At 30.9% G+C, this 26,274-nt stretch overlaps 2 protein-coding genes across 3 annotated transcripts; both read left to right on the top strand.

The window, feature by feature from the left end:
- Window positions 1-12,120: 12,120 nt before the first annotated feature.
- Window positions 12,121-18,746, top strand: LOC118027845 (protein NLP8). The gene is made up of 6 exons (XM_035031335.2): window positions 12,121-12,421; window positions 13,050-14,305; window positions 15,529-15,573; window positions 15,766-16,524; window positions 16,638-16,761; window positions 17,098-18,746. Exons 2-6 carry the CDS (start codon window positions 13,364-13,366, stop codon window positions 18,189-18,191), a joined length of 2,964 nt encoding a protein of 987 aa, XP_034887226.1. The 5' UTR covers window positions 12,121-12,421; window positions 13,050-13,363; the 3' UTR covers window positions 18,192-18,746.
- A 4,265-nt stretch (window positions 18,747-23,011) lies between these two features.
- LOC118027855 (peroxisomal membrane protein 13) lies at window positions 23,012-26,172 on the top strand. 2 transcript variants are annotated; one of them, XM_035031344.2, is made up of 5 exons: window positions 23,012-23,186; window positions 24,047-24,286; window positions 24,378-24,718; window positions 25,113-25,205; window positions 25,712-26,172. In XM_035031344.2, exons 1-5 carry the CDS (start codon window positions 23,162-23,164, stop codon window positions 25,931-25,933), a joined length of 921 nt encoding a protein of 306 aa, XP_034887235.1. In that variant the 5' UTR covers window positions 23,012-23,161; the 3' UTR covers window positions 25,934-26,172. The 2 variants fall into 2 exon arrangements, with proteins under 2 accessions (XP_034887235.1, XP_034887236.1); XM_035031345.2 differs by having other exon boundaries at window positions 23,017-23,186; window positions 24,056-24,286.
- The last annotated feature ends 102 nt before the right edge of the window (window positions 26,173-26,274 follow it).

Raw genomic sequence — 26,274 nt, 5'->3', positions numbered from 1 at the left:
AGTCAATGCATACATATATTCACACTCATCTTTATGTCATCTTCCATTAAACGCACCATTTTTCTTCTCTCGATTTTATTGATGGGAATCAAATTGTTTCTTAACCGTGATTTGATGCCGTGAGTTGACAACGAGGGCGAAAACGACATGTAGCTCATTGAGGCCACAAATCTCTTCTTTTTCTTTTTCTTTTTCTTTTTCTTTTTCTTTTTTGTCATTAACAAAGAAGTTGTGAGGGACATGGCAGGAGAAGACTTGAGAAAAATAAAATAATTGGACAGCCATTTTTGCCTACGTAAGAGATAATGACAATAATAAAATATCTATCAATACATTATGAAATTAAACAGTCTCCAATCACGAAGATAATTAAGGATTAGACTATTGTTTTACTAAAACCATAATATTGCTTTTCAACAAAGCTTATAATAGATACAAAGTCGCTGCCATTAATTATCCAATAAATATGATAAAGATCAGTCTCCAACGTCTATGCTGGCAACGATGGGAACTGAAAAAAGGATTAATTACATGAATTTTTATTATTATTATTATTATTATGGGTATTCAGTTTAGCTTATGTGCACCTCAACTAATATCACCGGGTCTAAAGTTAACGACTATGTAAGTCTCTAATGATCTTGAGATTTGTGAAACTTGAACCGGTGATATCTTAAAAGCAAACCTAGAATCTGACTAGTTAAGCTACATCCCTCAAGGTTAATAACATAAATTCTCTGTTTGTCAAAGTTGTGTGCCACAAAGATCATTTCATATGTTTAATTATTTTATTTGATTAAAAAATATTTGTTTTCGTGATACAACCTATTTTTTTAATTATTGTTTTACTTGAAAAGATATTAAACTAATACTTTTTTAGATTTTTTCAATAATTTCAATGTGACAATATAAAAATATAAAAAAAATTATTTTAATACATTTTTAATTTAAAAAATATTTTTTAAAAGTATCATATAAGGTATTGTCAAGTCAAATAAAAGATACCGAACTAAGATTATCTTGGGAAAAAATGATTTTTAACAACATGATTTGTTTTGTTGTTGAATGAACAAAGAAGATGATTGAACTAAAATAATAATTCAACATGCTAATAGAGTTAAGAATGGAGTACGTTGCATACAAGTATGTGTAGCTGATGATTCTCAAAGACTTTCTTCTTCTTTTCGATTATTTTAAAAAAAATCTCAAAGATGGAGCTTGCCTTATTAAGAAATATTTGGAATTAACTCTTCTCTTCTTTTCTTGATTTTTTTAAGAGGTTCTTGATAATTGCTGCCCTAGCTAGGTTTGATTTACCTGGGAACAAATTTCCTTGGTGAAGGAATATAGGGGACACGATTGATCAAATGATATGTTTATCGTCAATAATAAATTAATTTGTATGAGCCAGAAATCTTGGAAGAGAATCTGAATCTTCAGGAAGAATCCAATGCGACTATCACACTTATTGTATACCTACTCCAACAAAATATAAACTTGGTGGGTCTATGTGTACCTTGGAAGGTATAATTGAACTGGGTCAGATAATAATAATAATAATAATTTCGAAGTGGTTTGGATCAATATAACCTTTGAGTTTGATAGATGTTTGTAAGTTAATCAATTTTTACATGGAAAATGGAGGGTAGTCGATCTTCGGTTATAAATCTATGCGCATCTCTTTTAAAATTCGAATTTTTTGAGAGCCTTCAAATTAGGAAAAAGAAAATCAAATTTTAACCATTCAATGAGATGTTTCCCTTGGAAAATAAAATATTTGTTCTATGTTTATTGGATTGGAAACAATTAGTTTTTATTAAATGTGATCGATTAAACCCATTATCCAAGTTGGGTTTTAAAAATTATTAATTTAAAACTGATCTAAATTGATCTGATTATCCTTGCAAGTCAACTCATAATTTAATTCAATCTAGTTTATTTTTATATATAAAAATTAAAATGATTATTTTAATTAATCTAATTAACTTGGATTAATTCGTTTAATTAATGACTTGAATTTTTAAATTAGTCATGTATTAAGTTGAATTTATAATTTTGTTAAAATTTAGTCTATATAATATTATAAATGTTCCCAAATAATTACACTTACAACTTCAAAAGATAAGAGAGAGAGAGAGAGAAATTTGATATATTTAACTTAAAATTTATAATTATTAAATTTAAACTAAAGTTGATTTATCGAGTTAGAGAGTTGATCTAACCCACAATCTAGATTAGATTTTAAAAAATATTAATCTAAAGCTGATATATATATATATATAGTCAATCTTGCAATTCAACTCATAATCTAACTCGACCTGGACAAGGTGCTCAAAACGAGCATAATTTTCAATAGACCGAAGCCTACAAGTGCTAGGCACATACATGCTCGTAACTAAGCATGATTTATTTTTCAATAATCTAGGGTTAGAATTAGCTGTAATACCTAGAGCTAGAGGGGACTTGATCTACTTTTTAAGCACAAGTGGGAAGGTATATAGATGTGTGGGAGGCATTATTTAGAGGATAGATTCTGCAGAAATTTCAGTGGAGACTATTAATTGTTTAGATCTACTATGTAATGTTTTGCTGTACTAATTAATGTAATTAATTGGTGAAAATAATCAAGTTGGTGAGTCATTAATAAATACCACTCGTTTGATCCATTACGAGTTGGCACTAACAAGATCATTGACTGGAGCAAAACAATGATAAGCTAATTAAAGTTATAAATTGTTCCTAATTTTGATTGTTAATTCACAAAATGTAAGTAATAGGAAGCTCTAACATGGGCACTTACATTTCTAAACATTGGTTTAATTGATTACCACTAGTATCGTACTAGTGTAGAGTTTGGCATTGTAAAAATAGTTGTTTTTTTAATATATTTTTTTAGAAATATATTAAAATATTTATATATATATAATTTTTAAAATTTATTTTTGATATCAGCATATCAAATTAATCAAAAAACACCTAAAAAGTTATTTTTAAAAAAATAATATAAAATACAAGTTTCAAAAACACAATTTAATTGCAAAAACAAACGTTATCTAAGTAATAATATTTTTATATTTGGGTGTTTAATATATATTCTTAAATCCTGGACTGCCCAGCAAGTTGATTCAGGGTCTAGATCGGTCTTGGTTTTCAAAAAAAAACATATGGCTGATCTGGTTAGAAACTTAAGATATTTCAATTGGTCTCATAATCTAGGTCTAATCCAGTCAAAATCTAGTAATTAATTCGTGAATGTTTTTTTTCATGCTAGAAAGACTTGGTTTTGATTTTATTTTTTTAATAGTTTAGAAGTGGATTGTTTTAATTTGTGATCTAGACTTTACATTGGATTAGATTTTAAAATTGTGGTTAAATGCTGAATGGATAAATATTATTTTTCATTACAATTGAATCTAATCGAGACATGTATAGTTGTGTATTGTAGAGACCCACTATTTATACAAATGCACACAAAGGCATGCATTTATTAGATGAGGACAAGGTTCTATCATTCATGTGTGACAATAACATTTTTCGTAAGTGACTTTGGTTTACCGAATTAGAGGAAAAAAGTGAGCTAAGAAAGTGAGATTTCAAATGATAATGGGCTTGATATATATGAGAATCGAACTTTCCATAGCTCAACTAAAAAGTCTCAATTTTCCAAGTACTATAACTTGGAAAATTTAATATTTTGATCAATATAAATTAAAATTAAAATTTAATATTTTGATCAATTTTTCAAGTACTAGGATCATATCCTCATTATTAAAAGAAGTAAAATGAACTATGGAAAACAATGTAATTCGCTTGAATGATATAATGATAGTTTTGTCTTTTTATCAAAAAAAAAAAAAATAGTACATTAGCTATTTGAAACACTAACAATCAAGTGAATTGAGATCTTTTCATGTATTTTTACAAAAATACCCCTAAATGAGAATTTCAAACCTAGAATTAAGGGGTTTTTTTTATCTCAATGTTTTTTTTTTATTATTATTACTTAAACTTAGAGGTAATTTAATATTTAAATAAATATAAAAAATAAAGCAAAAAGGTGATGTGCTTGAAGCACACTTCCCGATGCATATGACATTTTTCCATGTTCAGAAACATATTTTTTTTTATCATTGAAAGTATTACCATACTCTTTTTCTAGTAGATTGATTTGCGTCAATAATGATAATTTAATTTTTCTTTGATGTATATTTATTTTTCTTTCTCTTATCAAAAAGAAAAGTACATGGTCCGTACTTTTGACTTGAAATTTATTAGTTGTTATATTAACCAACTTAATCTCATAAGATAAAAAATATAAAATTTATTAAGTAATTTTCTTTTTGTTATTGTCTCATAATAAAAAAGATAAGAATAGTGGATGAAAATGAAACATGTCTATTTATACTTTATATTTTAAAAATATAGCTCTAAAACTATTCCAAATATATATTTTTATTCCTATTATTTCAATCAATCTCTTTTTGTATCTATCATTTTATTAAACCGGCCAAACACAATGCAAAATCCATGTTCTCATATCTACTTCTATCTTGAGGGACAAAATTAAATTTTTTATCTTAACTTCATATTATTTTTTTCTTAGTGTTTTCATATTGTTTTGATGTGATAGTGTTAGAAAATAGTTTTTAACAAATTACAAAAAAAAATTATTTTAATATATTTTCAAACAAAAAACATTTTAAAAAATATTCACACCAGATATAATATAGTTTTCTCTACCTTTCCGACCATCCAGCCACCCTAGGTGAATATGGCATCTCCAGCTTTCCACCAAGGGTTCCATAGGCAAATGAGAGCTCCACGAAAGGAGATCAAATGTATGTGGAAATGTGCTCATGTACACTGAACCTCCTATAGTGCAAACACTTACTATATTTCTCGCACGGAAAAGTTGTGGAGATAAATATGCTTTCCACCTTTATGTAGTCGAGACTTTCAAACGTTTTTAGCAGCTCTGAACTGCCTCAACTTTTAAGGAAACATGAACCACAACCAAAAACTATAAATGCAACCATTCATGCATCTACGTGCATGCATGCACTTTGGAGACATCTGTTTTTTTTTTCCGGAGGTTTTCGAGAAAGTGGTAATTATTATTTTTAAAATATATTTTATTTGAAAATATATTAAAAAAATATTTTTTTATTTTTTAAAATTTATTTTTTATATCAACTTAGAAAAACAATGTAAAATTACTGAAAAAATTAATTTAAAAAAAATTAAATCATAATAAAAAATAAATTCAACCTCGATAATGCTAAACAAAGACTCAGGAATCTATTAATCAATTTTATTATAAAATTGCTTTCAAACAATTCTCCAAGGAATTAAACAGCAATCACAATCACAACGAAAGCTATGCATATAGTAATTCATGACATACACTTTAGTCAATTTCATCTCAGGAATTTATTTTTAAAAATATATTAAAATAATTTATTTTTAATTTTTAACATTTTTTTATATCAATACGTTATAGCAATTTAAAAACACTGAAAAATTAATTTTTTTTAAATAAAATCTTAATAAAAAAAAAACATATTAGAAACTTGATGATGCTAAACAAAGACACGATAATCTAACCATTTAGTAAGTAGTCCAGTGGTAAGAGCTTGTGACCAAGGGGTTTGCTTTTCCTATGATCTCAAGTTCGAGCTCTATGATTGCTAATATAATGGTCACTGAAGGCTTACATGACTGTTAACTTCAAAGCTCGTAAGATTAATTAAGGTGTGCATAAACTGTCCAAACACCTACATTAATAAATAATAATAATAATAAGACCTGGAAATCTGCTCGTCACTTTTAAAATAATATTGCTTTCCACCAACAATTCAAGGAATTAAACAGCAATCGTAATCACAACAAAAGCTATACATGCGATAATTCATCTCAGGAATTTACTCTTGTCATTTTTAAGATATATATTTTGCTATCAATCAATTTCCTTTGAGGACACGTGTCTTGTCGTCTGTTACCTCGTATTACCATCAAGCCACGAATTAGCACAGTTATTAAACCTGGACTGGTCCGGTGGGTTGACCCGGGACCCGGCCGACCCAATTCGGGTTTGTTAAAAGACCGGCTGATGCAACAACCCGGCAAAACCCGGTCAACCTGGTGAGTCGACCCATGACCCGGACGACCCGGGCGAACCCGGACGAGACCCGGTTTTTTCCCCCTTTTCAAATGTGGTTTCTGTCCTTCGGCCTCCCTTCTTATTTCATCATCTTTTTTGCAATTAGTTGTTGTTAGCAGCAGCAGAGAGGAAAGGAGAGTGAGGGATGCTGTCGTTGGAGGCTGGTCAAAGGAGAGGCTGGTCGAGCTGGTCTCCTGTGTCGGTGGGCGGCGGTTCTGGTTTGGCCAAGAGACGGAGGCGGCTGGGGAAGAAGGAGGGGCTCCCTAGTTTTGGCCAAAAAACCAGGGGGGTGACTGAGAGAGGGATGACGGAAGTCGTGGCTCTCTAGTCTCCTGCTGCTTGATGGAATGCCTTCTAGAACGAGAGTGAAGAAAGAAGGGAAGAGAATGTCTTTTATCTTCTAATTTTTGATAGTCAGTTGGGCATGATAGTTGTTTTGGCCAAGCAAAAAGGGAAGCTTTGGCTGGTTTTGGGAGAGGCTGGTTTTGGGAGAGAAAATCTAAAAGCTAGGGGAGCGGTGGCTTCTTGTTTTATTTGACAGAGAGGGAAAAGTTTAGGTTTTGTGTGTGGGGCATTCCCCGTAGCATTTGCTTTTTGGAGCCATTTGGCAAGGAAAGGTAAATTATAAAGTTGTGGGAATGTTATTTTTGTGTTGAAGCTATTGTCTACAGCTTTTTTTATTAAAAAAAAATTAGTGAATTTTTAGGTTGATATGGGTTGACCCATAAAACCCAAGAACCAGCCCCTCAGCCGGGTCAATTCCCAGACCGAATTTAATAACTATGCGAATTAAACATATGGATAGGTGCTTCCCATGTTTAATGAATGTTAGAGCCTTATCACATAACCACATGACACCTCTTATTCATTTTTTTTTTCTTAAATAACAATTTATATAAAAAAAAGGGTTTTGGCAAATTAATATATTTCAAAATTTTAAAAATAAAAATAAAAAAATTATGAAAATTGCGCTACTAAAAACAACGCAACCTTAAAAAATTATATTGGTTGTGTTGTTTTATTATCTTGTTGTTCCTAATAGTGCAAGCAATATATTTATGTTATTTTTTAAAGTGTTTTTTTTTTTTTATTTTTTAAAAATTTATGATTTTTTAAAAAACATGGATAGAAGTTTTTTAAATACAATATTTTTACTTTTCAAAATACTTTATTTCCTCTTAATGATTTTTTTTGTGTGTGTAAAATATCACATGTATGTCAACAATGGTTTTTCACAACTATGTTATTTTTATATAAAAAAAAAAAATTCACCAGTGCTATTTTCAATATTAGAAAGGAAAAACATTAAAAAAAAAACATCATCTTTTTTTCATTATTCTATGGTATTTCCCGAATGATAAAAGAAAATAAAAATAAATATTTAACTATCCAGTATTGATTATTTTCAATAAAAAAAAACATTTTTCATTTTAGTTATAACAACAATTATAAGTATGTGTAAACCCCATAACATAAATTATTACACATATATCTCTAATAAAATATCTTATATGTTGATAATTCCTATATAAAATTTCTTGAAATCTCTATTTTATTTAAAATTATGGTGTAACGTGTATCCCCTCCTCTTTTATTTTGATCATGAAATAGATTAAAAAATTAATAAATTTTTATTCCAGAAATTTTTTTTATTGGAATTGTTTATATCCCGTTCATCTTTTAGTATTATATTACATTTCGGATCTAATAAAATAGAATGCATTGAAATGGTATTTTGAATTTATAATTATCTTGAATATATTAACTGTTTTTTATTTTCTGATCGCCTGGAAGGGACAAAAAAAAATCTTTTTCTTTCTTCAACAATTTCTTCATTTCTCGTGGCTCAAGATTCTATGAACAGTACATGATTCTCTTAATTATTGATTTATGAGCTTCCACCACACGTCTCGATCGCCCCCCCGCCCGCCCCCACTATATATATTATATATATATATATATATATATATATACTTTGTTTTATTATTATTATTATTATTATTTTCCAATTCTCCTCGAGAATTTATGCCAGTGGGATCATGTCATTGCCGATCTCTTTTCTATGTCTGGCGTAAGATAGGTGTTTTATATGTTATTACTCGAGTGAGTTTGACAACTTAGTATAGTTTTTTTTAAAATATTTTTATAGTTATTTTTATATTTTGATCAGGTTATTTCAATTTAAATTTTAAATCATAGATTTGATTTGATATATTTAGTTGGCTCAGCTTTAATTGCTATTGTTATAGATTTATCATGATTGATTTTTTATGTCCCTTTTCACCTCATCTCAGCATTTAAATATTATTTTTTATATAAAAAAAAAAAATAGTTAAACGCTGTGGCAAAGTGTCGGCACCAAAGCTAGTTACCATAAACTAAAAGAGGAGGAGAACTCAACCCTCTCTTTACAAAGTATTATTCATTGTTTTTTTTTTATTATTTTTTTATTTAATTTTATTATTTAATATTAAATTTATCAGGAATTAAATTTTATAATTTATTTTCTATGAAAATTATTTTATTCTCGAGTCGTGAATATTATATAATTTAATTTTTTACCATAAAAACACATTAGCAACATTATTTTTTAAAGTTTAAAGAAAATTCACACAAGTCAGCGTGAGGTGCGGGGGAATGACCTAGTGTAAACTATATTTTATACCCCTACATGTTCAACAATTTCCTATCTTTATCCATGTGATTTAAAATCTTTCAATATTATTCTTAGAGTTTTCAGAAGTTTCTATTTTGATCACTATAATGAACTAGCCAATAAAAATCCCAACTTGAACTTTTGTTTCTTTAATTTTTAAGTGGATTTAATATAGCAATTGATTATTATTTTGAGATAAAAAAGATAAAGACCAGGAACAAGTCTCTTTGGTTTTTGTTTTTTAATTTTAAAAGTATAAAAATTCATTCTCCAATTATAACAATAACAAATTTATTATATGTTTATATATTTATTTATTTAATCAATCATGTTTTTTCTTTATTATCTCCGTCTCTTTTATCATAAAACAATAACCAAATGCTTTCTAATACTAAGTATCTCATGTACAAAATAAAATATGAGTAGAACAAGAGTGGTAGATAAAAACAATGAAAAATAAAAGACCTTTTCTAGCTATCCAAACAATTAGGAGGAGCACATGAACTTTTAGGGATGGATGTGCAACATTAGAGAACAATAGGGGTAAAATTGAAGTATGCCCTAGAAAACATCAACCTATCTTTGAAATTTATGTCATTTTTACCAGCTAGCAATTGGTAATTTGCTGGAAGTCATCTTCTTTACTAAAGGAGAGTCTGTAATGGAGTTTTACTTTCTATGGTGTGTGAAAAGTATCCTTTTCTTATACGATTTTCCAAGTCGTGCAAGGACTTTTCCATGGAAAATTAAATTTCACAATAAATGTAAACTTATCATTTGGACCGCACCATTAATTTTCTTTTCAAAAAGGTGAGGCTATCGACAATGCTGATGGGAGAAGGATGAGTAGGATAATAATGAGCTTTTATTGATTCTTTTTTTACAAATTATTAAGCTATTATTTCACTTCTTGTCATAATTATTAAACCAGTTGCACCAACATGTAACAATGTAACTTGATAAAAATCTTATTAAAACCCAATTTAATATTTTTTTTAAAAAATCCAAAATAACATCATTTTAATATAAAAAAATTAAAATCATATCCATTTGATTAATCTATATTAATCCACTTAACTTATAACTTAAAACTTAGATTAGCTCAAATTCCATTACTATGCTTTTTTATCTTCAACTTCAACATAACAAAGGAAGCAAGGATTTGTTTTTGTGGTTTAGCTTATTTTTCAAATTATTTTTCATCTTAAAAACATTAAATTAATTTTTTTATGTGATTTTTTTATGACTAGTCTACACCACATTACTAAACACACATAAATTCAGGCTCTTTACTTGTTTTATGTTATTCTTGGTTTGTCCAAATAAACAATGATATTGTTTTTCACAAACAAAATTAAAGAGGATAGATGAATGAGTTCTATACATCCAAAAGGTTGAATATATATTTAAGAATTTTTGTTGTAAACTCCTCTATTTATGAAGAAAGCACATGCACTAGTAAGTTTGATAATATAGTAATAATTATATTTTACAACATATTTTATTTTAAAATATATTAAAATAATATTTTTTATTTTTTATAAATTTATTTTCGATATTAACATATTAAAACGATCTAAAAACACTAAAAAATAATCTTAAACAAAAGAAGTTAATTTTTTTTTTTGGAAAACAAAATGTTTACCACAAAAACAAATAAATTGTATAACCCTATTTGTTTTCATGAAAAATGATATTTTTGAAAATTGCTATCTAAAATTTTTTATATTTGTTTATTATTAGAAAAATTGATTAATGAAAAATATTTTTCAGTCAAAGAAAAAATTAACTTGAAATAATTTTCATAAATTATGGAAAATTCTGAAATATTTTGTTATTTATTGATTATATCAAGTTTAATTCTCAATCTTTTGATTGTTATATGTTTTGTTTTGAATCTTTTTCTTCTTCAATTTCATCCCTTAAAATTTTATTTAATTTGATTTTTATATTAACTTTGGTCCTTATTTTTTATTATTATTTGTTTTTCTCTTATTATTTTTTAATTAATTTTTTTTTATCATATTTGGTCCTTGTTTTTTTTTATTGTTATATATTTTGTTTTGACCTTAAAATTTAATTTAATTTAATTTTTATGTCAACTTTGATCCTTATTTATTTATTATTATTTGCTTTTATTTTATTATTTTTTAAATTATTTTTTTATCTATCATATTTAGTCCTTGTTCTTTTGATTGCTATTTATTTTTATTTGAAATAATTTATAATTTTTATATATATATATATATTTAATTATCTTTCATATTTTTTTTCTGTCAAATTTATTATTTATTATTTTAATTGTTATTTTTTTATTTAAAGTAGTTTATGAAATTAGATTTCTTTTCAATTTCATCCTCCAACTTTTTTTATCTATAATATTTAGTTATCGTTTTTTTAATAAACTTGAAAAAAATTTAAAATATTAATAAGTCATTTTCCAACTTATTGTTCATGATATAATTAAACATCAATTTTTTTTTTTCTAATTTTTTTTCATGAGACCAATAAATATAAAAAAATAAATCATTTTTTAGGCACTTTGCAAGAAAAATACTTTTAAAAAAAAATACTTTCCAATTAAAAAAAACCCATGACTTTTTTTTTTTTAATCTTCTAGAAGTTATATATTTTTCATAACTGAATAGATATATATTATTTATCAAGATAACTATGTCTCGACTATATGTTTATATTCGATTTAAATAGAAAAATAAAAAAAAGTACCGAACAACATATCTTTACAAATCAAGAATCATGAGTTTGTTTCTTTCATTATGGACGATTGAGGAATTTTACCATTTTGAAATTATTTATTTATTTAATGAACAACGTATCATTATTTTTTTAATATTATTATATATTTTTAAATAAAAAATATTTTAAAAAGTAATTATTATTTTAAAAAATAATTATTATTATACTTTTAAATATATTTAAAAAATATCATTTTGATATTTTTAATAAGATTGAAATCATTGTCAAACCACCCTTTTTAACGTATATTTGATATTTTGATATTTACTACTTTTTTAAAAGTGATTTTTATTTAAAAATATATTAAAATTTTTTTATTTTTTAATATTAAAACATTAAAACTTTTAAAAATATATATCTATTAAAAAAATAATTAATTTAATATTTTTTAAAATAAAAAATATTTTAAAAACACTTGAAATACCAGACAGCCTCTTCCGTCCTTTGAAGCTGTATGAGAATATTAACTTTTAACAGATTTACTACCCTACCCTTTTTCAAAATTCTAACATAAAACAGTGAATTAAAAGAAAATATATTCTGAGTTCGCTTGTCTTTGCGCATGGTTAACTCCTCTATTCCATTACGGTTACTACTATTGCTCCTGGAATTTACTAGGATAACCAACATTTCTATTCTTAGTAAACGCGAGGTCTTCTGCATAGAAACATCTAGCACCGGCATCAGCTCGCCAAATCCAAACCTGCTACTTACCTGCTCACCAGGGCTTCCCTTTTTAGTAATTACTCATACACGGCATTCCCTCTTTCTCCCTTCAAAACTTGATTCTCTCCCTTGTCTTCTTCCATACTGAAACAAATCGCAAAGTTTCGAGGAGATTGGGATTTGTAAGTGGTTGTGTTTTTTTTGACAATTTTGTTTCTTTTAAGGTTAAGTTTGATGTTATGTATGTGGTCTTGTTGGAGTTTAGTTCTTTTACATTGATTTCAATCATTCTGTGGTCTTGATTCACTTTTGTTCTTGTACATTGAATTCAATCATTCAGTGCCTTTGTTGACCATTTCTGAGCAAACCCACATAAAAAAAAAAACTCAAGCTTTATACACATATGCATAACAAAGACACAATCTTTTACTTTGAATTCAATCATTCAGTGTCTTTGTTGACCATTTCTGAGCAAACCCACATAAAAAAAAAAAAACTCAAGCTTTATACACATATGCATAACAAAGACACAATCTTTATTCATATTTAGTTATGTTTATGTTCTTATCTGTGCGAGGGGGACAAACTTGGAGGTGGGTCTTGTTAGTTATTGTTGATTGTGGAGTCTGGACTAGTGCTCCATTAAATCACGGAAGCTTTGGAGACTGCAAAATTTTTGGATGTCATGTTATTAGATTGTTGTTGCCGAGTGATGTATTAATTAGACCGCGCATGTAGTGACATGTTTTTAGTGGTAGCTGAAAGCTGATATATCTTGATTTATGGTCTTGTGCTGCTATATTTATGCAGGATTGGAAGGAGGTGAGATTTAGTTCTGTGGGTTATTGCGGGCGAAAGAGGTAAAGGGCTTGCTTTTTTAAGAGTACCTGAGTTGGTTGTAGTTGTTCAAATAAAAAACAAAGAAGGTTAAAAGAGATGAAATCGAGGTGTTTTGTTTAGAGGGTGGACAAAATCAGAGGAAAGAGGGAAACCTTAATGAATTTGAAGGTTGAGTTCAAGTGTAGTAATATGAGAGGAAGAATCAGGTCAATTAAGTTCCTTTGGATGGTACTCTGATTGAAAAGAGGGGAGAGGTTATTAGGAGAGTGCTTGATTGTATAAAAATGGAGAACCCCTTCTCGTCAAAAGAAAAGGGGACGGGTTACTGGGCTTCTCCAAGAGCTCAGATGGATGGTGTCACACCTTTAGATGGTTCCCCGAGGAATTTACTTCTTGAGGATCCATTCAACAGTTTTTCGGAGCTTATGAATTTTGATATTTATGCTGAATTGTGCAACAACCCATCAGCTATGGATCAAATGCTTGATCCATTTGGAATGCCATCCTTTCCATCAACATCCTATCCATCCTTTGATCCAGGAAGTTTTGCAGCACAAAATTCTGCTCCTGTACAAAATACAACAAATGCTGCTGGAACTTCTTACAGTGGTGGGGATAAAGTGGCGCTTCAGCAAATAAATTCCCATTTTTGTTATCCCTCAGATTCAATTGATACTGATCATTTGGGTGCAAAGCACAGTAACGATGCTGGTCAACAAAATGGTTTCTCAAACTTGACAGATCATATTATTGCTCGGCCACTTGCACCATCACTTGATGAGAGGATGCTAAGGGCATTATCCTTGTTGAAGGTTTCATCTGGAGGGAGTTTTTTGGCACAAGTGTGGGTTCCCAGAAGGATTGGGAATCAATACATGTTAAGCACTACAGAGCAACCATACTTGCTTGACGAAAAGCTAGCAGGGTTCCGAGAGGTGTCTAGAACATTTACCTTCCCTGCAGAAGTGAAGCCTGGTTTGACTCTAGGGCTTCCTGGTCGTGTATTTACTTCCAAAGTTCCAGAGTGGACGTCAAATGTAATTTATTATAACAAGGGTGAATACTTACGAGCAAAGCAGGCAGCTGATCATGAAGTACGGGGTTCTTTTGCATTACCGATCTTTGATCCTGATGAGATGTCCTGCTGTGCTGTTCTGGAACTTGTCACTAAGAAGGAGAAACCGGATTTTGATTCAGAGATGGAAAATGTTTGCCATGCACTTGAGGTTAGTTTCATTTTACTACATATTCTAGTACAGAAGCTTTTGTTCTCCTTTATCTGTCTCTGTTCCTCAATTTAGTTGATAAATTAAGTAACTTGCCTAGCAACCTGTTTTCCACTAAAAAATCTAATAAAAGAGAGAGAGGGCAGAAATTGTTTGTTCTGGAGTGAGAACAAAATGTTGATCATAAATAAGTTTCTCCCTTTGGAAGCCTCTTGTTCTTGCTTCTGCAATATCTTTGGACTCAAGTCCAGCGTGTATGCACGGATTCTTGGTATTTTGTTGACGGATAAATTCCTTTCCCTCGATATTATGTTTTAGAACCATAATATGATGCATTTTTATGAAGAAAATGTTAGATTTCTCTGCTGGGAATTACTTTGTTATCTTGAATATTCTGCATCATTTAAGGATGCAAGCAAAATTGTTGCATATGATGGGAATACATCTTTAACTACCTGGATTTTGTTTTTATACTTCTAAAACAACTACTGATACATCTAAGGTTTTGATTTTAGATTAAAATGGGTTAAAGTGGTTAACTTTTAACCCCTTTTAATCTTGTTTGGTAAACTTTTAACCACCAAAAAGGGGCTTAATTTTTTACCCCCATTAATCTTGTTTGGTAACTTTCTTTGTTAAAGGGGTTAAAAAAAATTTTATTTTTATTTTTGTGCATTTCTCTCCCTTCCTCCACCTCACCGCTCAATTTCTCCTTTCATTTTCCTTATTTGGCCCTATTAGGCCCTACTAATACACTTCGTTTCCTAATTTTTAATTATTTTCTATAAATTTTTATTTTAAAAATTTATTGAACCCCGCCATCTTATATTTTGATACACTTACCAAACATCTTTAACACTTAACACTTCAACCTTTTTCTTACCCCTTTAACACTTCACACTTCAACCATTTTCTTACCCCATTAACACTTCATACCTTAACACTTAACCTCTAACCTTCAACTCTGAACCAAATGCAACCTAAGGATTCTCCTGAGTTAGTTGAGTGTATAAAAGTCTATGCCTTTTGGTTTCCTTGAAGCATCTTACTTCTTAAAGCTCTTTATTTTCATCACTCGGACAATTTTTGCATCTTGAAATTTATGCACCAATGATTAAAGCTTGCCAGTTGTTTTATGTGGCTACCATATGAATCAGAATCCAAACTTTTATGTGCAAATATATTTCAGATGGTACCCTAATTGTTGACTTGATGGTTTGCAGGCTGTGAACTTACGGAGTACTGCACCTCCTCGACTTCTTCCTCAGGTATTTATCAGCAACTTCCTTTTTCTTTTTTTATTGGATAGTTCTAGCATTCACACCCAAAAGAAAGGGGGGAAACCAGATGCCTGCAAATTGATAGTTAAATAAACTAAGAGAAAAAGATGACATGGCTTTCGCTTTAAACTCTTCTGTTTTCACTCAGCACTTAATCTAAGGGAAATTATTACTTTTCAGTGTCTCTCAAGCAACAAAAAAGCTGCCTTGTCTGAAATAGCTGATGTTCTACGAGCTGTATGCCATGCACATAGATTGCCACTGGCTCTCACGTGGATTCCTTGCAATTATACTGAGGAAGCTCTTGATGAAATCATGAAAGTGCGTGTCAGGGAAGCCAATTCAAGGTCAAGTGGTAAATGTGTATTGTGCATTGAAGATACAGCTTGCTATGTGAATGACAGAAAAATGCAAGGTTTTGTGCATGCATGTGCAGAACATTATATCGAGGAAGGGCAAGGTATAGCTGGAAAAGCACTACAATCAAATCATCCATTCTTCTTCTCTGATGTGAAGGCATATGATATAAATGAGTATCCACTTGTTCATCATGCACGCAAGTATGGTCTGAATGCTGCAGTTGCAATCAGGCTAAGAAGCACCTACACTGGTGATGAGGACTATATTTTAGAGTTCTTTCTCCCTGTCAATATAGACGGCAGTTCAGACCAACAACTCCTGTTGAACAATCTCTCAGGTACCATGCAGAGAATTTGTAAGAGTTTGAGAACGGTTTCAGAGACAGAATTTGTTAGGCAGGAATGTTCTGAAGATGGTTTGCCAAAAGAAGCAGTTCCAAGCGTCAGACCAATGTCCATTTCAAAGGGCAGCTCTCAAACTGCATTATCAGAAGGAAGCTTGAATTCGGCTGCCAAGATGCTTTTTAATATGTCTGGTTCAAAAAATGATCAAACAGAATCAAATAGCTCTAATGAACAGGTAACTTCCTTGAAGACATATTTCTGTCCCTTTTGGTTACTTTCCTGAAAAAGAAGTAATAGCATGCTTATTGTATTGATTTCTAACTCTTTTTTTATGAATATTTTGCATAGAAAATGAGTGGATCTAGAAGACAGGTGGAGAAAAAGAGAAGCACAGCAGAGAAAACTGTGAGCCTGAGCGTTCTTCAGCAATACTTTTCTGGAAGTCTCAAGGATGCTGCCAAAAGCATTGGTGGTGAGCTCCATGCCATGTATATAATTATTAAATCAGACTTGGTATCTAAACTTTCTGAATGAATGTCTAAACTTTCGGAAAAACTTTTCATTTGAGTCAAGAAATTGTCATTTTCCACTATTGAAATTCTTTTTTAGATCATTTAGCTTCATTAACCAAGGTTCTTTTATTCCTGGTATTGATGAAACTAGTAATTCATGATGAAGTGTTGGTGGTTACCTTGTGTTAGTTCTTTTCCCAAAGTCCTTTATCAAAAGATCTTATTAGGATAGGATAGCCTTTTAGCCATCTTTTAGAAGAATTTGTAGTTAATCTTTAAATTTCTTTCTTGTGTAGTTTGCCCCACAACACTGAAAAGAATTTGCAGACAACATGGAATATCCAGATGGCCATCCCGCAAGATAAACAAGGTGAACCGCTCATTAAAAAAAATACAGACTGTGCTTGACACTGTTCAGGGGGTAGAAGGAGGGCTGAAATTTGATCCCACCGCAGGTGGTTTCATTGCTGGGGGAGCCATGATGCAAGAATTTGATCTTCGAAATGGTTTTGTATTTCAAGAGAAAAATCTGTCCAATAGAAATTCTGATCCAGCTAACCATGATGTAGTTTCTGTACGTCCAGCTCCTTGTACTGATGGCAATAATTCTACTGTTAAAGTAGAAAATGAAGAATGTCATATAGGTAGCAGGGGAGTATTAAAGGAGTCTTGCGTTCATGTGATTGATTGTAGTGAAGATGCCAAGTCAGCTGCAATGGATGCTGGATTATGTGAGCAGGCTAACTTTGGCTCTGGACCTTGGGCTTGTCTTGAAAATGACATCACGGGTTCTCTTGCAAAAGCAGGCAACAAATGGGGCGTGCAAAATGGTGGTATTATACTAGAGAATTTCGACTCTCACTTTGTGTCTCAAAGCTCAAGCTCCTTCGCCAAGGAGATGGATACCAAAATGGAGGGTGACGATGGAAATGTAGAACATAACCAGCCTACTTCTTCAAGCATGACTGACTCATCAAATGGCACTGGTTCCATGATGCATGGCAGTATATCAAGCTCTTCGAGCTTTGAGGAGAGGAAGCATTCAAAAGTGCAAACTAGTTTTTGTGATGGTGATTTAAAAATTACTGTAAAAGCCAGTTACAAAGAAGATATAATCCGCTTCAAGTTTGATCCATCAGCGGGATGTTTGCAGCTCTACAAAGAAGTATCAAATAGGTTCAAATTGCAAACTGGAACATTCCAACTCAAGTATCTAGATGACGAAGATGAGTGGGTACTGTTGGTGAGTGACTCTGACTTGCAGGAGTGTCTGGAGATAATGGAATATGCTGGGACTCGTAATGTGAAGTTCCTTGTTCGTGATGCTGTTGCGCCTTTTGTAATGGGAAGCTCTGGCAGCAGCAATAGCTTTTTGGTAGGAAGCTCCTAGCACATGGGTGATGCGTTCCATGGGCCATCTCTGACTTCTGCTAGTGTCTTTCTTCTACCTTCTAGCTAGTGTCTTGCTTTTTCCAGAGATTTCATGATTATGCAGGTTCTGCATCATACTAGGTGAGTAAAACTATGGAAGTTGGAATGGGGAATATGAACTGGCTATACATTCTCTGCATTTCTTTCTTTGAAGTTTATAAAAATCAGCCACAGAGTGGAAGACATGCTGTTCTTTGGCGTTGAATTGCCGCTCGACTTCCAAAAAGTACAACTGAACAATCCCAGCACAAACTTATCTTCCAGGATTGGTTGTCAGAATTCCAGAAAAGAAAGAGAGGGGATAAAACTAGGAAAAAGTAAAGGAGATATGATTTTGTATGAAATATTATATGTTAATATGTAGTGTTGTATATGCTAGTAGTGGCAAAGGAGGTTGTAGTTGTAGAAACAATCGGGGCACTGTATTCTGATGTTATGTACCGGGGAGCCCTTAAATCTAGATTGTACAGGGATTACATATCAATTAGAGACAGTGGCAATGTTCAAGTTTGAAGGTGTTCCTTTTCTACTATAGCTGTCAAGCTTCCTTGTCTGTCAGCATTGTGAAGGAGCATGACATGACAGCATTACACAGATAAGCACAAATGCACACTCCTGTAATCTTCTTTGTAGGTGTATAAGCTACTAGATAATCAATAAACGTTAAAATGATTGACCAGATCAATGGAACTCATTGAGCAAAAGCATTCACTGTGCACAAACATTTTCACAAAGCAACTGCATTTGATGTATGATCATATTTAATCTGGAATCTAGTTAGCTCCACCCTATGGCTGGAGGGTTTATGATTTGGTAATTCTTGAAATACTAGAGAATTTAAAGATTAAAGGGTTCTTTCTATGATTAAAGAGTATTGTATAGAGTATTCTACCGACATTACCAAACCCAAAGAAAAGAAATTTGAAGCAGCAAAGCTTTCTAATATCTTTGCAAAGCGGGTTGGACCGAGTTAACAAATGAGGCATGAATCCTCATTGTTTTGGAGATAAGAGTGATAATTTTGATTTGGTTTGATTTTTATTTTAAAAAATAACCAAACTAATATTTTTTTTAAAAAACTGAAACTGGTTTAAACCGATCAGTTTCAATTTGGTTCGGTTATTTTAGAACAAAAATTAAAACCCAACTAACTGGTTTAGATTCGGTTTGATTTTGATTCAGTTTTGGTTCAGTTCAGTTATTTTATATTAAAAACCAAAAACTATATTGGGTTTTTTTTTATAATTTCTAATGGGTTTGGTTTCGGTTGGCTCGGTTTTTTTATTAATTTTGGTTCAGTTTGGTTTTAAGCTTATTAAACCAAACCGAACCGGTTGGTTTTTTAAATATTCTAATCAATTTAATCAAATTTTTTTTCACAATTCGGTTTTTGCAGTTTAATTGGGAAAGTGGGTTGGATCGAGTTAACAAATAAGGCATGAATCTTCATTGCTTTGGAGGTAGAGGTGATTATGAGCCCGTTTGGCTCTGCGGCTGCGGCTGCGGCTGCGGCTGCGTTTTATTGAAAACGCAGTTGCAGCCGTTTGGTTAATTAAAATTGAGGCGTGCTGTTCACTGGGACCCACCTTTTTTCTGCGTTGGAAACGCAGCATTTGAGAAGCAAGAATTCGTCGCTTTTTGTTTACTGTTTACGTTAATTGCACTGTTCATTGCAATTAACGTGAACAGTGCATTGTGGTGCACTGTTCATGTGAACAGTGCAAGGAATTGCACTGTTCACTATTTTTAAGTGAACAGTGCAATTCTCTTGCACTGTTCACTTGCACGCAGACTACTTCTTCTTCTTCTTCTTCTTCTTCTTCTTTTTTTTTTTTTTTTTTAGTGTAAATTAAAAAAAAAAGTCAGAATGAATTTTATACATTATAATACTTTATCTAATTTTATTATATGCTAAAAAATTATGAAAATTGTAGTTTTTGTCGGATGTATTTTGTAGATAATAGAATTATAGATGGTTTCTTGAAATACATTAAAAGCATTTTTAACCAAACACATTAAACTACTTTTTATTCAACCTTAATTTCAACCACAGTTTTAACCAAACACTTATTTTTTCAAACCAACCTCAACTAAAAGTACTTTTTATAAAACAACTTTTTTCAAACCACAACCGCAACAGCTACCGCAATGCCAAACACACTCTATTTATTGTTTGGTTTGGTTTTTACCTAAAAAAATAACCAAATCAAGTTTTTTATTTTAAAAATTAAAACCGGTATAAACCGACCTGTTTTGGTTCGGTTCGGTTATCTAGAACAAAAACCAAAACCCAACTGACCGGTTTTGGTTCAGTTTCGGTTTAATTACGTTATTTTATATTTAAAACCAAAAACTATATTTTTTTGGGGGGTTTTTTTTTGTAATTTTTAATGGCTTTGATTTCGGTTTGGTTCAGTTTTTCGATTTGACTCTGTTTTTTTTGTTTGATTTTTTTATTAATTTCGGTTCAATTTGATATTTCAGTTTCAAGTTTATAAAACCAAACAGAACTGATCAGGTTTTTTAAATATTCTAATCAATTTAATTAAGTTTTTTTTAGGGTTCAGTTTAATTGATTTTTTAAAACTTTTGCTCATCCTTATGTAAAGTATAATTTGATAACTTTTGAAATGCTTCTCCTAGATAATATAAACTACTGTTACATTATAATAATGATAAGTTACTAGTTTTGATTAAATAATAATTTTTATTGGTCTCAACTTAGACTACTATGGTAAATTAATAATTCACTAACTTATAAGATAATACATAAAAAGAGACACATAAATCTCACTTGAAATATAAATTAATAATCTCTTTATAAATTAAAATTATACACACATATGACTAAATCAAAAGACCCCTGTAAAATATAACTCTAATATTACTTGTTTTTTCAAAAAGTTGAAGTCTCATTGAACCTCATCTAACTTTTCTTAGTTCATTATGGAACTATTGTATAGTGTTTTTGTATTGCAATACAAAATTATGCAATGCAACTACTGCTTTCAAAGCTTCTTGCATGAGATAGGCTTCAATGCAAAATTATTATCTTCAACTTTATCTTTTTTGTTATTTTTATGTTATTCTCGATAATTTACTTCACTTAACAATTTTAAAGTTGCTCGTTTTCTTAGAGATAGCTCAAAAGATATTCAATATTTATTATATTACTATACTTCAATTATTTTATTAGAACATGCAATTGTTGAATGCCTCCATTATCTTAGTGTTGATTCAAATTCTCTGAAGCCACATTATTTATAGACATAATTTTACCATGTTGAAAACAATTTATAACTATACTTTCTTAAATAATTGTTATCCAAGCTGAGATTACAAGTTATATCTAAAACATTTATCTTTCTTGAATTTGAGATTACAATTTCATAACCCTTTAAAGAATTTTGATAAAATCAACAATGATAATACATTTTGAAAGCTCGTGTAATCCTTGAGGCTAATTATTTGATATTATATTGTGTGGCAAGAAAAATAATTCAATATTTTTTGAACCTTTAATAATTTTTGGATGAGAAATATAATTTTCAACATGTAAGAGGATTTTTCTTCCATCCATTTTTCTACCATGTTGTTTAACATAATCTTGGAATAAAATCACAATAAGTCATGCTTGTTTGTTGGCATAATACTGACAAATCATACTATTTAGGTTCACATTCTTGAAAAATCATGGTTTAGCATACTTGGCAATGAACCATAAGGAAATTTTCTGATAACATCCTTATTACAACTAATAATTGTAAGTCTTTTCTTTATCTTTTTATTACTTTCAAATTACTTTGTTGTAAGAGAATGACATCGTTATAATCTATAAAACAATTTTGTTTCATTTAAATTAAAAATATTTTGTAAGAAAAATTAATCTATTATTTTTTTTCATGAATTGCAAATTGCTTTTCAAAAACTTTGTATCAATTAATCACTTTCTCCAAAATGATTATGCATCTTGATGCCCTATCTTGATTTCAAACACTAGAACTTTGAAAAAAAAAAAAATAGAATTCTAGAATACTACATTGTTTATCTTTTTCAAAAACTTCTTTGTCTTATTTATGATTAATTCTTTAATTATATTTACACATTTTTAATATGGAATAAACCACTCATATAAAACCTTTTCTGGCTCTGATAGTTTTATGGTTATTAACTTTTTTTGATTAAATAAATAGATAGATTAATGATAATTCATAATGGAATAATTAGGAAATATTCATCACAGAACACAAATACATATACATATATTAAGTTCATAAATGTAATAAAACTATGTAATTTTCAATTCAAAATAATAACTATAAAAAAACTCATTTATTCAAATCAATTCATTAATTCAAATAGATATTCATCATATAGTTAATTATTATTCTCGTATATCTTGACTAATGTTATTAATTTCATATTGAAAATTAGCCTAATTAAAATATATTAACCTACAAAATTATTTCATACTTTAGTCAATACCTAGCTGAGATTCTATTCGACTTTTTTAAAAGAGTTTTCAAAACCACAACGTTTTTTGCTTTTCAAACAAAAATCTTGAAATGTTGATTTGGATTAACTAGGTTAATCCATGGCCTAGGCTTTGAACCAGGCAAAGAATTTTGAGATTGATTATGGAATGAGTTGAGTTTTATAACTATATGATTTCCACAAGTCTGTTGGCAATAGGAAAGGAAAAGACCATGTCAGCTACATAAAAGCTACAGTAAACACAACTGGATCCTTGTAACGGAGAGGCAAGAGAGTGTAATAATAACAATCACGAAATAATAAAAAGGAAATAAAATTTTTTAAAAAGAAAGAAAAATAAAAATAAAATAAAGACAACTCTTTTCCTGGTTTTGCTTTTGCAGTAGCTGGTGCCTTGGTCTTACCAACAACTGATGCCTTGTCTCTTCAACTCACATGGCATCTAATCCTCAGCCATCAGGTTTGTCTTGAAAAACAACAAAAACCCATCTTTCTGATTCTCTCAAATTATGATTCAAGCTTTATGTGCTTACCCTTTTTATTTTGAGATGATATTTGTAGTTGAAATGAAAGAGGATTGATTTATGGGTTTGGGATATTAGTAATCAAGAGATGATGGGAGGTTTTGTTTGGTTTTAAAGATGGGATCTTTATGGGTTTTTGATTGTAACTATGGGTTTGTGAAGTTGGGTTTTGTTTGGTAGGTGAGAAAAATGTGAAAGAAAAGAAAAGAAGAAATGGGGTATTTTTTATTTGATAAAGGAATATTGGGTTTGGTGTTGTTGACAGTTACAATAATAGTCTGAAGGTCGTTTTAGGTTAGAAAATTGTGAACTTTTTTATGGGATTTTGTCTTTGATGATGGAATAGAATTTCTTCAGATTTTTTGTTAGGACTATGAGATGAAGTTGTGAAATCCAAAAGGTTCTGTAATCATGTGGAGACTTGCTCTGATTCTAAGCTATGCTCGAGTTGTTTTTGGAAGATGCTTAGGAAACATGATTTTTAGCTTTTTGTGTAAAAGTTTATTCTTTCCTTTTCTCTCTTGCATTGACTTTGATCACTGCCTTCTCTTTTTTCATCTTTTTCGAATGTCTCAACTTTCTGTGATTCATTTTGTGAAATGTTGATGATGCTGAAAATGTATTTTCCTTGAGCTGAACTTAACTGCCAAGATGCTTTTTATTAGCTCTGTAAAAATCATGTCATTTATCTTCTCTGCATACAATCTTTTGGCCTTGCTAACTCTTTAGGTGTATTTTAATTTTCCTCTGCTTTACTTTGTAAGATTTTTTTTCTGTGAGATAATCATGTGGTTAGATATTGCAGCTAACAATCCTCCTCCAAAACCATGGGAGCAATCTGGTGGTTCTTCTGGTGCTACACCTTTTAAACCACCATCAGCTGGCAGCACAAGTGATGTTGTTGAAGCTTCAGGAACTGCAAGACCTGGAGAAATTGTTCAAAGTTCAGGTAATACCACAAATAACACAAATGCTGTTGGTAGGCCTCTTCCTGCAAGACCTTGGGAGCAAAGTTATAGCACTGGCAACTATGGAGGTGAGTAATGATTAGCAATATAAAGTTTTACTCTACGGTCTGATGGTTGAATCTTTTTTAACTTTTTTTTTTTTCTCTTAACCTGACTCAGGTTATAATTCCACTCTGAACTATAATTCCGGATATGGTTCAGGGACCTATGGCTCATCATATGGTGGGGTTGGAGGATCATATGGTGGGGTTGGAGGATCATATGGAGGGGTTGGAGGATTATATGGTGGAGGGATGTATGGAAACAGCATGTATCGAGGCGGGTATGGTGGGCTTTATGGTTCTGGGATGAATGGTGGTGGAATGTACAATAGTGGTTTTGGAGGCGCAATGGGTGGTTATGGAATGGGCATGGGTGGTCCTTATGGAGTTCAAGACCCTAATAATCCATTTGGTGAACCTCCATCTCCACCGGGGTTCTGGATTTCATTTCTTCGAGTCGTAAGACATGGTTTTCTTTTGACTAGTTATATATCCTGTTTCGAGAAATGGTTGGAGGTGTAGATATATTTTATTAATAGACTTGGCCCAGCTAAAGGTTTATCAAACTCGTAGTTGGTTAAGACCTGAGACTTCTTCAAATTAGATTATCAATAGTCTAATGGATTTTTATCTGTGTTTTACTTGGTTGCATCGATAAAAAAAATTTGCAGCTTTGCATGAGGCAATAAAATTGTTTTGCTGCTTGTACTAAGATTGTCTACTGCTTACTCTTGAACTCTTTTTTCATGGTTGCAAATTGCTACAATGTTATTAATTAGTTCACCAACATTTCTAGTTAGTTAAATATATTTTATTCTTTTCTGGACCTTCACCATTTTCTCAATGATGGCAGTTGCAAGGAGTGGTGAACTTCTTTGGCCGCTTATCAATTCTCATAGACCAGAATACACAGGCTTTTCACATGTTCATGACTGCGCTTCTGCAGGTTTTCTCCCTATCTTTTTCCTTGCACTTTGTTATTTACTGGATAAGTGATTGCCACTCAAATGTTTGCTTACATTTTCTAGCTCTCTACACTTTAGCTTCTTTCTGTTTCTGATACTGCCATTGAGCATGAACAAACCTATGCTATCCAACTTGATAGTATTAACTGGTTCTCATTCACTTAAGCTACCTTCTGCAAAGGTGTTAACCTTAGTGGTAAGTTCTGTAATTGAGTGTGATCACGATCACTTCATGGTATGCATTACACTCGGAAGCAATTTCTTCCACTGTTTGTGAGAGTGCTTGTATTTAATTCCCATTTCATATTTAAGTGCAGTATTAATGGCTGGAGGGCTTTTATTGTGTTTCATAGTATATCACTTTCTCTGAGTTGAAGTTTCTAGACGGCCATCTTTCGAAATTCAAAATTCTTTGAACTGCAGCACAAGGAACATCTGTCTTTTGCTGTCCAAATCCTTAATTAGTTAATTGTTGTTCTTTTGTCAGCTTTTCGATCGCTCAGGCATGTTGTATGGAGAGTTGGCTAGATTTGTATTGAGGCTGCTGGGGATCAGAACAAAGCCCAGAATGGTTAACCCACAAGGTCCCAATGGACTTCCTCTTCCAGGACCTGAAGGTACAAATGCGAACTCTCGCTACATTGAAGGACCAAAGGCTGCTCCAAGTGGTTCTTGGGACAATGTTTGGGAGAATGATGCTGGCAAATGAGGAAATAACATCTCTTATGGAGCGAATCTGATATTCTTTATTGATAGAAAAGACATCTCTGGTGTAATCCTCAGCGACATGGTCTGCGCATGGAACTTCCAGTGTGAAATGAAATGTAATCTTTGTAACCTTAGCAAAATCAATTTGTATTTGATCTAAATTTAATAGCGAGAACAAATATTGGTGTGCTGAAAACTTGGTTTGGATGTTGGATTTAACTGTGAAGGTTCTTCATCAAATTTGTGAAGTTGTGTTTAAAGGTTTATCTCCGCTTGATGGGGAACAAGAAAGGGTACTAAACCAGCACAACTCAACAATGCAAGAAAATGGAGTTTTCAATA

Source organism: Populus alba, chromosome 17 (genome assembly GCF_005239225.2).
Source record: "Populus alba chromosome 17, ASM523922v2, whole genome shotgun sequence".
Taxonomy (NCBI): Eukaryota; Viridiplantae; Streptophyta; class Magnoliopsida; order Malpighiales; family Salicaceae; genus Populus; species Populus alba.
This window is presented reverse-complemented; position numbering and strand designations above follow the sequence as displayed.

Bases quoted from the DNA above. Each gene is read 5' to 3' on its own strand.
- LOC118027845 (XM_035031335.2), top strand. From the start codon at position 13,364: ATGGAGAACCCCTTCTCGTCAAAAGAAAAGGGGACGGGTTACTGGGCT. The intron at 14,306-15,528 runs GTTAGTTTCATT...GATGGTTTGCAG, and splicing joins ATGTTTGCCATGCACTTGAG to GCTGTGAACTTACGGAGTAC. The intron at 15,574-15,765 runs GTATTTATCAGC...ATTACTTTTCAG, and splicing joins CTCCTCGACTTCTTCCTCAG to TGTCTCTCAAGCAACAAAAA.
- LOC118027855 (XM_035031344.2), top strand. From the start codon at position 23,162: ATGGCATCTAATCCTCAGCCATCAG. The intron at 24,719-25,112 runs GTAAGACATGGT...CAATGATGGCAG, and splicing joins GGATTTCATTTCTTCGAGTC to TTGCAAGGAGTGGTGAACTT. The intron at 25,206-25,711 runs GTTTTCTCCCTA...TTCTTTTGTCAG, and splicing joins TCATGACTGCGCTTCTGCAG to CTTTTCGATCGCTCAGGCAT.